This window comes from Grammomys surdaster, unplaced genomic scaffold (assembly GCF_004785775.1).
Source record: "Grammomys surdaster isolate TR1022 unplaced genomic scaffold, NIH_TR_1.0 62, whole genome shotgun sequence".
Classification (NCBI taxonomy): domain Eukaryota; kingdom Metazoa; phylum Chordata; class Mammalia; order Rodentia; family Muridae; genus Grammomys; species Grammomys surdaster.
In genome coordinates this window covers 12,298,038-12,310,120 of record NW_021604564.1, presented here as the reverse complement: position 1 = coordinate 12,310,120, position 12,083 = coordinate 12,298,038, and the positions used below count along the sequence as shown (strand labels likewise).

The 12,083-nt window shown below is 44.8% G+C and overlaps 1 protein-coding gene across 5 annotated transcripts in view; it reads left to right on the top strand.

Annotated features, from left to right (window-relative positions):
* Fndc3b (fibronectin type III domain containing 3B) overlaps positions 1 to 12,083 on the top strand; it is a 291,713-nt gene that overhangs the window by 86,404 nt on the left and 193,226 nt on the right. For all 5 annotated transcript variants that reach the window (XM_028763225.1, XM_028763232.1, XM_028763211.1 and 2 more), the window contains exon 3: positions 7,585 to 7,660. In XM_028763225.1, coding sequence (XP_028619058.1) covers positions 7,585 to 7,660 — 76 coding nt within the window. The remainder of the gene's footprint in view (positions 1 to 7,584; positions 7,661 to 12,083) is intronic.

Here is a 12,083-nt window from a genome sequence, read left to right as displayed (position 1 = left end):
AAAAGGACAGCATTTTCAACAAATGGTGCTGGTTCAACTGGATGTTCATGCTTCTTAGAGGTGGAGGCGGAGTCAGTGAGCGCAAGTCATACACTTTGCTCAGCCCAAGCTGGTCTCCCTCCTAGCTCAGCCACTTTGTAGTCAAGTGACCAATTTCTTTTGTGTTCTTTAAGCTTCAGTTTTCCCATCTCTAAAACTTGGTTAATAATTCCTCCTTGGGATACTATATGGGTTTGATAAACAGTTAACTTTTTAGAGTCACTGTAAGGAAAACAAAAAACCTGGGGAAAAGTGTTGCTAAGGTAGCCCTCATCACACTAAGTTAACTCTACAGATGTTAAATAGACTGTTGTGAGAACATTCCATCTTTTATTTTGTTAAAGATTTATTTCTATTTTATATTTGTGTATGCACTACACACCTGTGTATGTTGGTATGGAACTGTATGTGCATACCACGGTGGCCAGCAGTGGCCAGAAGAATGTATCTTGTCCCCTGGAGCTGGACTTACAGGTAGTTGTGAGCCACCCAATATGAGTGTTGAGAACTGAATTCCAACATTTTCTCTGCAAGAGCAGCAGGTGCTCCAACTGCCCTGTGAACCTCTGGTCTTTCAAGAAAATCGATCGTTAAAACATCTGGGACCCTTTGGAAAGAGTCTTAAGATCCAGGAAGAGGCAGAGTGGGAATGTTTGTCCTCCCAACTGTGCTGACAGCACAGCCATGTGAGCCAGTGTTTGCAGAACCCACCTGTGGCTTCTTAGCTCTTACACGTTTGCCAGCTTTGGAATGTGACTACAGGGAGGACAGGTGAACAGGGCAAGATCAAAAGCGTTCTCTTCTTTCTGTAACATCTTTGTGGTCTACCTACTACTGGCTTCTTTAAACCAGGGACCTTTTTTTGAGTATTTTTAAAAATTTAATTATTTTATGTATATGAGTGTTCTATCTGTCTGTAGACCTGTGTTCCAGAAGAGGCCATCAAATTCTATTACAGATGGTTGTGAGCCACTTTGTGGTTGCTGGGAATTGAACTCAGGACCTCTGGGAGAGCAGCCAGTGCTCTTAACCACTGAGCCATCTCTCCAGCCCTGAAGCGTATTCTTACCACAGAGGTGATTTTTGATTGTTGGCAAACATCACTTCCCTTTTGGAGAAAAGAGATTGGACTCAGAAAACAAATATGTATATTTCAGTTATAGCTGAGGGCTGTTGTACTCTGTGCTGGAGAGATGAGTGTGTCAAAGATGTGCATAGATAGGTATGAATTTGAGAATCTAAAGGGGCTGGTGTGTGTATGTAACAAATGTGTGGTGTATGTGTATTATGTGTGTGCGTATACAGGTGTTTGTGCATGTACCACTGTGTGCATGTAAAGGTGTTTGCATGTTTGTGTACAGGTGTGTGTGTTTACAGGTGGGGACATGTGTGTATGTATATAGCTGGGGAGTTTGTGTCTGTACAGGTGTATGTGTGTACAGGTTGGAGGAGCGTGTGTGTACTGGTGTGTGTGCACAGGTGTGGGGGCATGTGTATATGTATACACCTGTGGCGCTAGGTGTGTGTGCAGGAGTATGTGCATGTGTACAGCTGTCAGCGGTCTGTGTATATGGATGTGTATGCATGCACAGGTATGTGTGTACAGATGTGTGTAGACAGATGTCTGTGTATGTGCATACATGTACAAGCACATGACATGCGTGATCATAAAACAATTGCAGGAATAGAAGCTTCTGTTCTTTTTGTGCAGCCAAGGGTTAGTTTTTAGGAGCTTTCACTATGCTGGAGTGTGGCATGTGGTAGTATGCTTGCCTAGTTATGTGAGGCCCTGGGTTTGATCCTTAGTACCACCAAAAAGTCAAATGAAATAGAAAGAAAATGCTTAGACAGGCTACAGAGGGCCTTCTTCACAGGGAACCCTTCTGTAGTCTTCAGGCTTTATCATATCTCCTCCAAGGTAACCATTGGGTAGTTAGAAATGTGGGTCAGAGGGAGAACCATGCCGGTCTCACAGTGTGCTAAGTGGAGAACGCTGCAGAAGTGACAGAGGCTCTCCTCTCCTGCTGTGGCTCTTGATCTTCTGGGTACCAAATGGAGCTCACAGGAAGCTGCAGAGGTAATGTTTCATCTTTGATCAGTCAGTACTGCCCTCCCAGAGAAGTGTCTCTAATGGACTGATTCTCTGCAGGGATTTACTTAGGTGATGGCCGCAGTGGTGGTGGGGGTGGCATGTTAGAGAAAATCTTGCTGTCATTCCCCATGCTCTGTCCACCTCTCCCTGACCCTTTTATTTTCTTGTTTTATTTTATTAGTTTTTGTTTTGTTTTAATTTTTGGATACAGCAGCCGTCATTGGACTGGGATTTGCCAAGTCTGCTCATCTGGCTGGCTGACCAGCAGGCACCAGGGCTCCTCTTGTTTCTGTTTCACAAGAGCAGGGCTTACAAGCATACACCATCACACCTCAAGTTTCTCATAGACTTGAGTTCTGAGGATCCTACTCAGGTACTTGTGCTTACAAGGCAAGCACTTTACCAGTGCTTTACTAAGCCACCACCATCCCGAGGGTTAATGTTTTTATTTTCCTTTATTTATTTTTGATAAACCATCTCATAATGTAGCCCCAGCCAGCCTGGAGCTTGCTACAAGGACCTGGTTGTCCTCAAACTCAGAAGCAATTTGCCTCCTTCTGAAGATATTCTTTATTTGAGGCATAGGTCAGAGCTTGCCTTTAGGACAGAATTGCCTCCAGGACTAGTCTTAGCTTCTTCCTGTCCTGTTTCTTTCCTCATGAGCAAGAAGCAGTTAGCTTGACAGCTGTGAAGGAAGAGCTGCAAGGCTTCTCCAGCCTGTCCCTTGGGCAAAACAGTAATTTCTAGGGTGCTGCATTTAGCTTTGTGCTCAGTTGTATTCTGAGTCTTATTTTCTGTTTCTTTGGCGTTTAGCGAGACTGGAGAGTTGCTTTGATTACCTTGCTAACCTGCCTCACACTTATTTCACACTTCTTGATTCAGGTGGTCTTTGCGATTAGAGCAGATCTGCTGACGCCGTTGTAGCCCAAGGTTTAAAGCATTCCTGCTTCCTGCTCTGACAGCTTGGTTCTGTGTCACTATCTCTGGCATAGAAAAATCCGTGATTAAGATCCTTCTCTTCCCCCTTTGAAAAGAGACGGTACAGCTTGAATGGGTTTAATACTGACTTTGAAAAGCAGGAAATGGCCAATGAATGAACAGAAAATAATGAGGCTTCCCAGGGGTAAATCTACTCCTCTATTTTGCTAAGTGGACATAGATCTAAAGGGGACTCTTAGCAGGTATGTTGGGATGAGAGAGGTTAGGCAGAGAACTGACACGCAAGGATCAGAAGATTCAGTGCCCTTCGCCTGTCAGGATGTGACTCACGCCTCCAGGCTGTGTGATGCAAGGCCTGGTGCTGGTGGCTCATTCACGCCAGTTGTTAGGACAGGCCACTGGGCTGCTGCGTCAAAGCTTTATTTTTATCTCTGTCATTGACAGTGACAATGGCACAGTGGTCAGTCTCTCTCAGTAAAATAAAATGCCTTCTCCTAAAAATACCCAGTGGCAAGTTCAATACAGTCCCTTCCAGCTGTGATTTTCACTCTTGTGAGAAGAGAGATTGCTGTTAGGAGGCTGAGCCTTGCCTCTTTTCTAAGGTAGCTTGGTAGATTACAATCTAACGGTTGCCATAGCAACTCAGCAGCAATGAAAATTACATGAACTAAGCATTCGAAGAGAGGTGTGCTGATACGATGCTTAAAAGCCATTTATCTCTCATCTGTCTTCCTGGAGAAGTGAGGGAGACGGGATCAGGCCCTGAACTCTCTAAGCTGGGGGGTGTTTGGGGGAGGACCGCACACACAGACTTTACAAACAGTCTTCAGAAGAGGTGGGTGCTTCCAGATCATTCTTTGAATTGTATCCTGGTGTCAGTGGTTACAGAAAACTGTCACAGATTCTTTTCAAGCAATGTGGTAGGCAGAGTGTGACATCAATTCAGAAATCCTTTTTCTTGCCTGGGATTTTCCATACTATTGCTGGGTGGTATTTTCAGGGCCATTGCTGACAGTTGTGTGGGAGACAGTATATGAATTTGGGGTTGTCAAAGAGGAGTAAGGCTTACTCCACAGAAGGAAACACGTGCGTGCCTGATACTATAAATCTGACCTAGAGTGCTCAGCTGAGAGGCTTCCCAGGGGAGAGTCTACTTCTATATTTTGCTAAGATATAGTATCAAAATGCCCTCTAAGTTTTTATCTTTCTTGATTAGTGTTCAGACGCCACAAGAGAAGTTTTTATGTGCAGTTGATGGTGGTCAGTGAACTCACAACTGTTCAGGATGTAGACCGCAAGTCTCTGTGGAGTGCGTAACCATAAGTGGCACGTCTGTCACATTCCCTTTACCCCTAGGTCTGGGGACCATCATAGAAAAGAGGGGGCAGCAAGATTCTAAGAGCCAGAGGTCATGGAGGACTGGCCCGAAACAGTGTCTTCTAGTCAGGACAGAACTGCACAGATGGACTCAGGGCAGCTGTGGGTGCCTGCACAGCATCAAGCCAGTCAACATTCCAGCCCAGAAAGAGGAGAGGCTCACGGTGCTTTCCCTCTAACTGAGGAACTAGCTGGTGGCATCTGGGGCATGGAGACTCAGTCTTCTGTAAGTGTGTGGCCTCTGGTAGGGTGACCATGCTCTAGTGTATGGATGGTCCTATACCCATGAGTATTTAGGCAGCACAGAGTAAACTCAGTGGATTATTGGGAGGGGTCATGAAGTGGACAGTGGGGGAACTGACTGTGATCAAGTGTACACATTGTATGCATGTATAGACGTCTCAAAAATAAAAGTATTACAAGAAAATGATACTTTTAATTTTTAAGTCCTTAGACACATTTTAGCATTACCTTGATAAGATCAAAAACATCTGCTTTATATTTAAGCTGCTAAGAAGAAGCTTATAGTGTCTGCTTGTAGAATTAGGGCAGGGACAAAAGTCAGTGGACACTGGACTCTGTGTCCTAGATTGTCTTTGACAACCTTAAATTCATATACTCTCTTCTCCCACACAGTTGTCAACAGTGATCCTAAGAATATGACCAGCAGTATTATGGAAAGTCCCAGGCAAGCAACAGGACTCGGAAGTGTTTGCTTACCCCCTACACATCTGTCCCAGTATTGTAACCATGGGCATATCTGTCCTGTCATGCTGGTCACTGTTGTAGCTCATAGGGTTCATGGCTGAATAAGACTGGTGATGGCCTTCTTCTCCAGCAGCGTATGTTGATAGCATCTTGTGGTACTATGAAAGCTCACCAGCAGCAAGGAAGCTTTCCAGTCAATGCCAACGTGACATCTCAGTGTCCTGTGAACAAAGTCTGTGGCATTTTCAGCAATAGGCTCTTATCCATTAAGTTCTGGTGGGCAAGCCAGGGCTATGGCAGTGGCTTGTATTGTTCTAGGGCATCTGACCCACAACTCCAGGGGAGATATTCACACCTGATGCTGAAGGTTGTATTTGTCAAGCTATGGTTCTGGGGCAAACATTATCCCTTGTGTAGGGTAACTCCAATTAAATTCTTTTATATCTGAAAATAAACTTAGGAAGCATATAAAGTACTAGATTTCTGTGTGGCTTTACCATCCTTACCGTGTCTGTCCTCCCATCCCTCTCCTCACTTACTGTTCCTCCCTCCGCCTTCCCATCACTTACAGTTGTGGCCCCGCCTCCTCCAGGCTCACTTCCTCCCTTTCTTGAAGCCTGTCTCACTGGGTGTAGTGTAATAGAGCTGTGATGTATGTTTATGTAAAAACAAAGCTGACTAAAACGCTTTTGTGTTAAAGGGATGACTAAAACCTCCGGCTGCAGAAGGCAGTGGAGAGGCTTTAATCACTCTGGAGGTCTAGAGGGATTTCCTTCTGAGTTCTTAAAATGACACACCACCGTCACATCACTGAGAACGGGAACGGGGAAGCCTGGAAGATTAGCAGCACAGTTACTGTGGAGAAAAGCAAATTGTCTTGAAATAATTCATCTTTCATAATAATATGTAGTATTTGGGATGAGGCTTTAGAGTGTCTTCCTCTGAATGATCCTGGTGATTTTCCAGTTAATGTATTTCCTAATTAAAAGAAATTCTGCCTCTACAGTGGCTCCTGCTGTGAGTTACTGTTTGAACAGAATGTGTGGAAGTTAAGGATTTATACTATAAATGACGTGACTTTGATCTGAATCGTGTTCCAAAGCACATAAAGAAGTTGATATTTAAATTGCATCTCAGAGGAGCCTTTACATTTCTTTTTTTAAATTTATGTTTACAATATACTCATCCCGCCTGAGTATATTGTATCATGTGTGTCTGCAGAGGACAGAAAATGGTGCTGGATCCCCCTGGGGTTTGCAGGTGGTTGTGAGCCACCACATGGCTGTTGGAAAGTGAACTTGGGTCCTCTGCAAAACCAGTAAGCTCTCTTAAACGCTGAGCCATCTCTCTAGTCTTTAATCTTACAAAATCTTAATATTTGAGCTAAAAGAATCTTGTAAGATGGTTTTCCTGCCATCAATAAAAGTATTGTCAGGTATGGGCTTAGACAGCCAGATCTTATCGTATTACCATCTCACTTAAAGAAGAAAACAACAAAGACAAGTATTACTGTAGTTAATTCATTGCATTTGGAAGTTGTAGAAAACAGAGTAGTTGCTAGCTGTTAATGGAAGGAGTACTGTGTGTTGAAGAGAGAGCTCATGGAGGAAGGGACAGTCTGCTTGACATGCTTGCTTTCAGTGTGGTAGAGTAAGCCTGCAAGAACCAAGATGGAAAGAACAGCAGCATCTTGTCGGGGGTCCACGGACAGGGTTGACAGCGTTCAGTCAGAGCTGGAGCTGGCCCTGCTGATACTCAGCCACAGTTACGTAGCTTGTTTTAGACCAGTGACTTTTTCCCTTTAGTTATCCTTTGGTTAGCACTGCATCTGTGAGGCTGTTGAAGGGAGCGAGCGGCAGCACGGCTGCCTCCCAGTTTGTGGTTGGGAAGTTATCTCAGTGTTACGTGTGTGTGTCTGGGTGAGGAAAACACTAATGCTTGGTTGTATACTGAAACATTTGAGTGTTTGCTGGGGTTTGCTGATTTTGTGCAGTTATTGTACTTTGAAGTTTTGCATGCAGATGTTCTTTTCTAACCTTTCAGGTGCTATAACCTGCCCTATTTTGTTGTTTAATCCTCACGTCTCCAGCAGCAGCAGGGCAAATGGTCATGGACTGTGCAGCTTTCCTCTGTATGGAAAAGTTTCATGTGTTGTTTCTCTAATTTAAGTTGGTGTCTAATGAAAGAGAAAAGAAACTTGTGTTTTCCAAGGGAAAAGTGCAGTGCAACCGAGTTAGAGTCATATAATGTAAACCATATGGGATAGTACACTAGGCAGGTTCCTGAATTTTGACTAAAGATTTATACCCTAAATTTTGTGCTGGTACAAGATTTGGTGTCATATGCTTCCTGCCCAGCACAGAACCTGGGACTGGAAAGCAGGCAGAACGCTCAGGGCACTAATTTAACTGTACTCTCTGTTCTCACAGGTCATTCTTGTCCAAGTTAACCCAGGTGAAACCTTTACAATCAGAGCAGAGGATGGGACACTTCAGTGCATCCAAGGTAAGGAAGTTTCCTCATAAACAAACCTTCTAATTAGAGGGTTTCTTGTTTATTATAGGGGAAGTAAGTTTTTTCTCTGTGTTTACATATGATTTTGTAGAAGTAAATAAATATATCTTCTCTTTATTTTCTGTCCAATGGTCTCAAATGTATATGGTGGTTCTCTTCACCTGATAGTTTCAGTACCATCATGTATTGGATACCTGCTAGTTATCCATTGTTGGCTTAAGACAACACATCCATCACCTCATTTTCTATGGACCAGGAGTGGCTTAGGCATGTACTTAGCTCTGGGACTCAGAAAGGTAAAAGTCAAAGCTGCTTTGCCCTGGTCCTCTCACAGAGCCAGGCATGCATCCAGACACTCTCAGATACTTGTTGGTGACATTAAGTTTTGGAAGGCTTCTAGCAGAATGTTGCCCTTGCTTCCTGGTTAAATAGCCTCTCTGCACAGAGGTACTAGTGAGCTTATGTGGCAGCTGGCTTCATTACAGTGACCAACTTCAGGGTGAGAGGGAGTCAGAGGTTTGTCCCTCTTCCCACTGCAGAAGGTCATCAATACCTGGGACAGTTGCCATCACTGTAGAACCCCGTGCTCCTTGATGTTTTTTGCCTTTTCCACGTGTAAAATGCTCCTCCCAGGATTTCCAAAAGGCTTACCTTAGTACCATCCACAGAATTCAGAATCTTTTCCTAAACAAGCTCCATGTGTGAGACACTGGATAGTTTTGTAAAGCATCATGGCTAGGCCATCCCCTGGCTTCTGCCTGGCATGGAAAGGCACTCCCTCCAGTTGGTCACCTTTGAGAGATCTGCCTCAACTGTGCATAGCCGTGTGGAGATAGATGATGGGGAATGATGATGGCAGACCTCGCCTGGTCTTTGAGCAGTGCTCTGTTGGGAGGTATAGCATGATACTTTGCCTGGTCTTTGAGCAGTGCTCTGTTGGGAGGTATGGCATGATACCTCGCCTGGTCTTTGAACAGTGCTCTGTTGGGAGGTATAGCATGATACCTCGCCTAGTCTTTGAGCAGTGCTCTGTTAGGAGGTATAGCATGATACCTCGCCTGGTCTTTGAGCAGTGCTCTGTTGGGAGATGTAGCATGATACCTCTTCATGATAACTCTTCTCGTACTGCTTGGGACTGTGAGGCAAAGAATAGATGGTAATGTAATTGAGGTCAGTATTAGGCTACTGATCAGACAGGAATCTAATCCGAAGACTTATCTATAAAACTTGGACATGTTTACCAATACAGATCAGGTGAGAGGAAATGCATGCCCGCTTTACTTTACTGTAATGAGCTTTGTACAAAGAATAGCCTTTTCTATTTCATTGTTGAGAAAGCAGCAGACTGCTCTGTCATTCATAACTCTCTTGGAGCTGTATGAACAATATTTACAACTTAAAAATGAGCATATGTTAAAGATTTAAGCCTAATGAATTTTAATCAGAGTTAGACTGGAATAATTAATGTTTTTATAAACGATTTTTTTCCTTTTGCTGACTGTATTTTTCTAGCCATTGCTGTTGGAATTATTTTTAGTATTATAGACTTAGTCTTCATTGACAAAAAGTAGGATGAAACTTGAGGTCAGGAAAGAGAGAGACACATGTGGAAGTAGTTGGAGTATAGAATCTTGTCTCTTGTCTTCAGTGCCGTTGTGAATGGACCAGTCTTAGATAGAAACCTTGAAGTCAGTTTCTTCCGGACATGATGCTAGTGGATCTGGATGAAGACTTGCTTCTGTCCATTGAAGCTAAGCTTTCCAGTTCAGGAAGAAAAGCAGTTCTGGATCCCTGCAGGGAGGTGGAGCCAGGAAGGTCTGCAGTTCAGGCCATCCCCAGCTACATAGTGAGTAAGAATTCAAGGCCAGCCTGGGCTAAGTGAAATTCAGTCTACAACAACAAATTGATTGAGTCTCTGGCTTTGGTGCAGCTAGAGCCCATGGAGCCCCAGGTACCTTACAACTGAGAAGGTGATCTCTGGCTTAGGTGCAGCTAGAGCCCATGGAGCCCCAGGTACCTTACAACTGAGAAGGTGAGACGGGATCTCGGAGCACAGACTGCTGTCTAGATGAGCCTAGATTCTTATAGTTTATGTCAGAGGACTGTGTGTGTGAATACGAATGTGTCTGTGCAGGGTTTGTGCACACACATGTGCATACATATTCGTGGAGTTGACTTTTTCTGAAAGCGTCTAAGTCCATGTTAGTAGCTGGTACACTCCAACAGCAGTGTCACAAGTGTATTGCTCTGTTCACAAAGGGACCTTTGTGTTTATTTATGGTGAGCTTTGGCAATAAATGATACTAACACCCTCCCAGCGATGTAAAATTGCCTGACTAAAGCAGAAGGATGCAGTCTGTGTGTCTGGCTGTCCCAGCCTTCCTATTCTTTGTTCTTTTCTGGAGTCCCAGACTCTACAGTTATCTTCATTTGGGGCATGGTGGTCCCTGGCCCAGTTAATTGCAATAATACCATACAGAACGAGAGAGACAGGGACCAGAAACCACATGCTGTGCTAGGGTTTTGGAGAGGGCAGGCCAGCTGTGTGACCCTAGAAACGTGGAAGGCAAGTTGCTGGCAGGTGGAACCATAAGCTTTACTCTGGTCTAGACCTAAGGCCTGCTCAGGCAAGCCCCTCCAGCATAAAATTCAGCAGCCTTTGGCAGAGTGCCTCTGTGATCTGTTGATCACGTGTTGAGTACTGTCCTACAGGATGTGTGGACCAGCTGCCCATTTCTAGCACAGGCCGTTATGGCTTCCTTCCACTAACTGTAATTTCATCCCTGTTGCTGCATTGTTTATTCCATTCTTGGGCTGTATTGTACATGGTGCATGTCCTCCTTTAGTGAGTGTGACAGACACATGAGGAAGCTGAGGTCTATGATGATTGCTTCATATTCTGAAAGCTCTCGGCTGGAGAGAGGGAAAGACTGCTTGTCATCCCTGGTGAAGCCAGATTGCGCATTGCGCACCCTGACTTCTACATTGACGTGCCCTGTGGTTTTCTGTCACAAATGTTACAGGCGTTGTCCAGGAGCAGGAGGACTTGGGGCAGGGCAGCACCAGGAGAACTCAGGGGCCATGATGAGGCACAGAGGCACAGCAGCTTTGCAGAGCTGGAGACTCACCTTGCTAGTGGAACTGTGATGCACCTGTTGACTCAGATAATGGGAAGCAGAAATTCTGGTTTACAACTTAAATTCTTTTGCCCAGTGTCACAGTTATGAATGTTTGTGTGTTTGCATGTTCACGTGGGTTCTTGTGAACACCTGTGGCTGTGTGTGACTGTGCAGACAGGGGCGATGGGACAAGTGTGGGTAACATTCTGCAGGTCTCTCCACCTTTTCCTGGTGCTTGCCTAGGAAAGGTTGTCTTTCTTGTGGCCCTGGGACCTATAGTCCCTACCCCCCTACCCTGCACTGGGATAGCAAGTGCATCCTACCTTGCCTCACTTTTCAATGTGGATTCTGGAATTGAGCGTATGCCTCCATGCTTGCTAGTGAGGAAAGGTTGGAGTTGCTTGCTGGCCCTTTCTGGAAACTCTGAAATCATACTGACGTCAGCCCTTTTGTTTACACGTTAACTGATTAAAGCCACATAACTTTCTCCATACATCATTATGGCGTAACTGAAAAAAGAAACTCAGTATGATGTCACTAAGCAGCAGCTTGGAAGCAGAGTGCAGATGGATGTTGAAGAGTATGGCTGCTTTGGGGGAAAGAGTTTGTTTTTATGGGAATGTCCTTGGTGATAACGAAGGAAGAAAAACACAGGAAACATACAACACGCTGTGAAAGCAGATTCAATTCTCATGGAATAGTTCTCAATATTTTCCGTGAAATATGAATCATAAGTGTTGGAGGAGGTCACCAAAGGGCACAGCATTCTGTTTCTTGGAGACCTTACTAAACCCGTTACATGAGACTGAAGAGTTCTTCTTTGGCCAGACAAAATTGCATAACAACTGTCAGGGGAAAGGGTCTTAGTAGTCCATATGAATTCTAGCCTTGGCTTCCAGGCAGCAGTTACTGGAGGGCAGTATGGATCTCGTTATTTTCGTGTCCTTGTCTGAGCTGAGGCGCTGGCAGGGAACCCTTCCTTCCTGTCCACACATGCCATCTCTTTATCTGGGCCATTTCTCTGCTCTCTGCAGAATCCTCCTGCCAAAACAAACACTCGCTTCCTGGAAGGCCTTAGGTCTGTCTGTTCCTAGAGCCAGCCTTCTGGATCGCTGCCAGGCAGTCCACCTTGACTTTGCTCTGGGCTAGTGAGGAGCAGGTAGAGGGAGCATAGCGTAGGCTGCTTATGGAGGCAAAGCTTTTCCTAGCCCTTAGATCAGGCTAGGAAGTCAGCACAGACAGGAAACAGCTCTCCTCCACCCTGCTCCCTGACAGTGCAGCATGATTACCACATG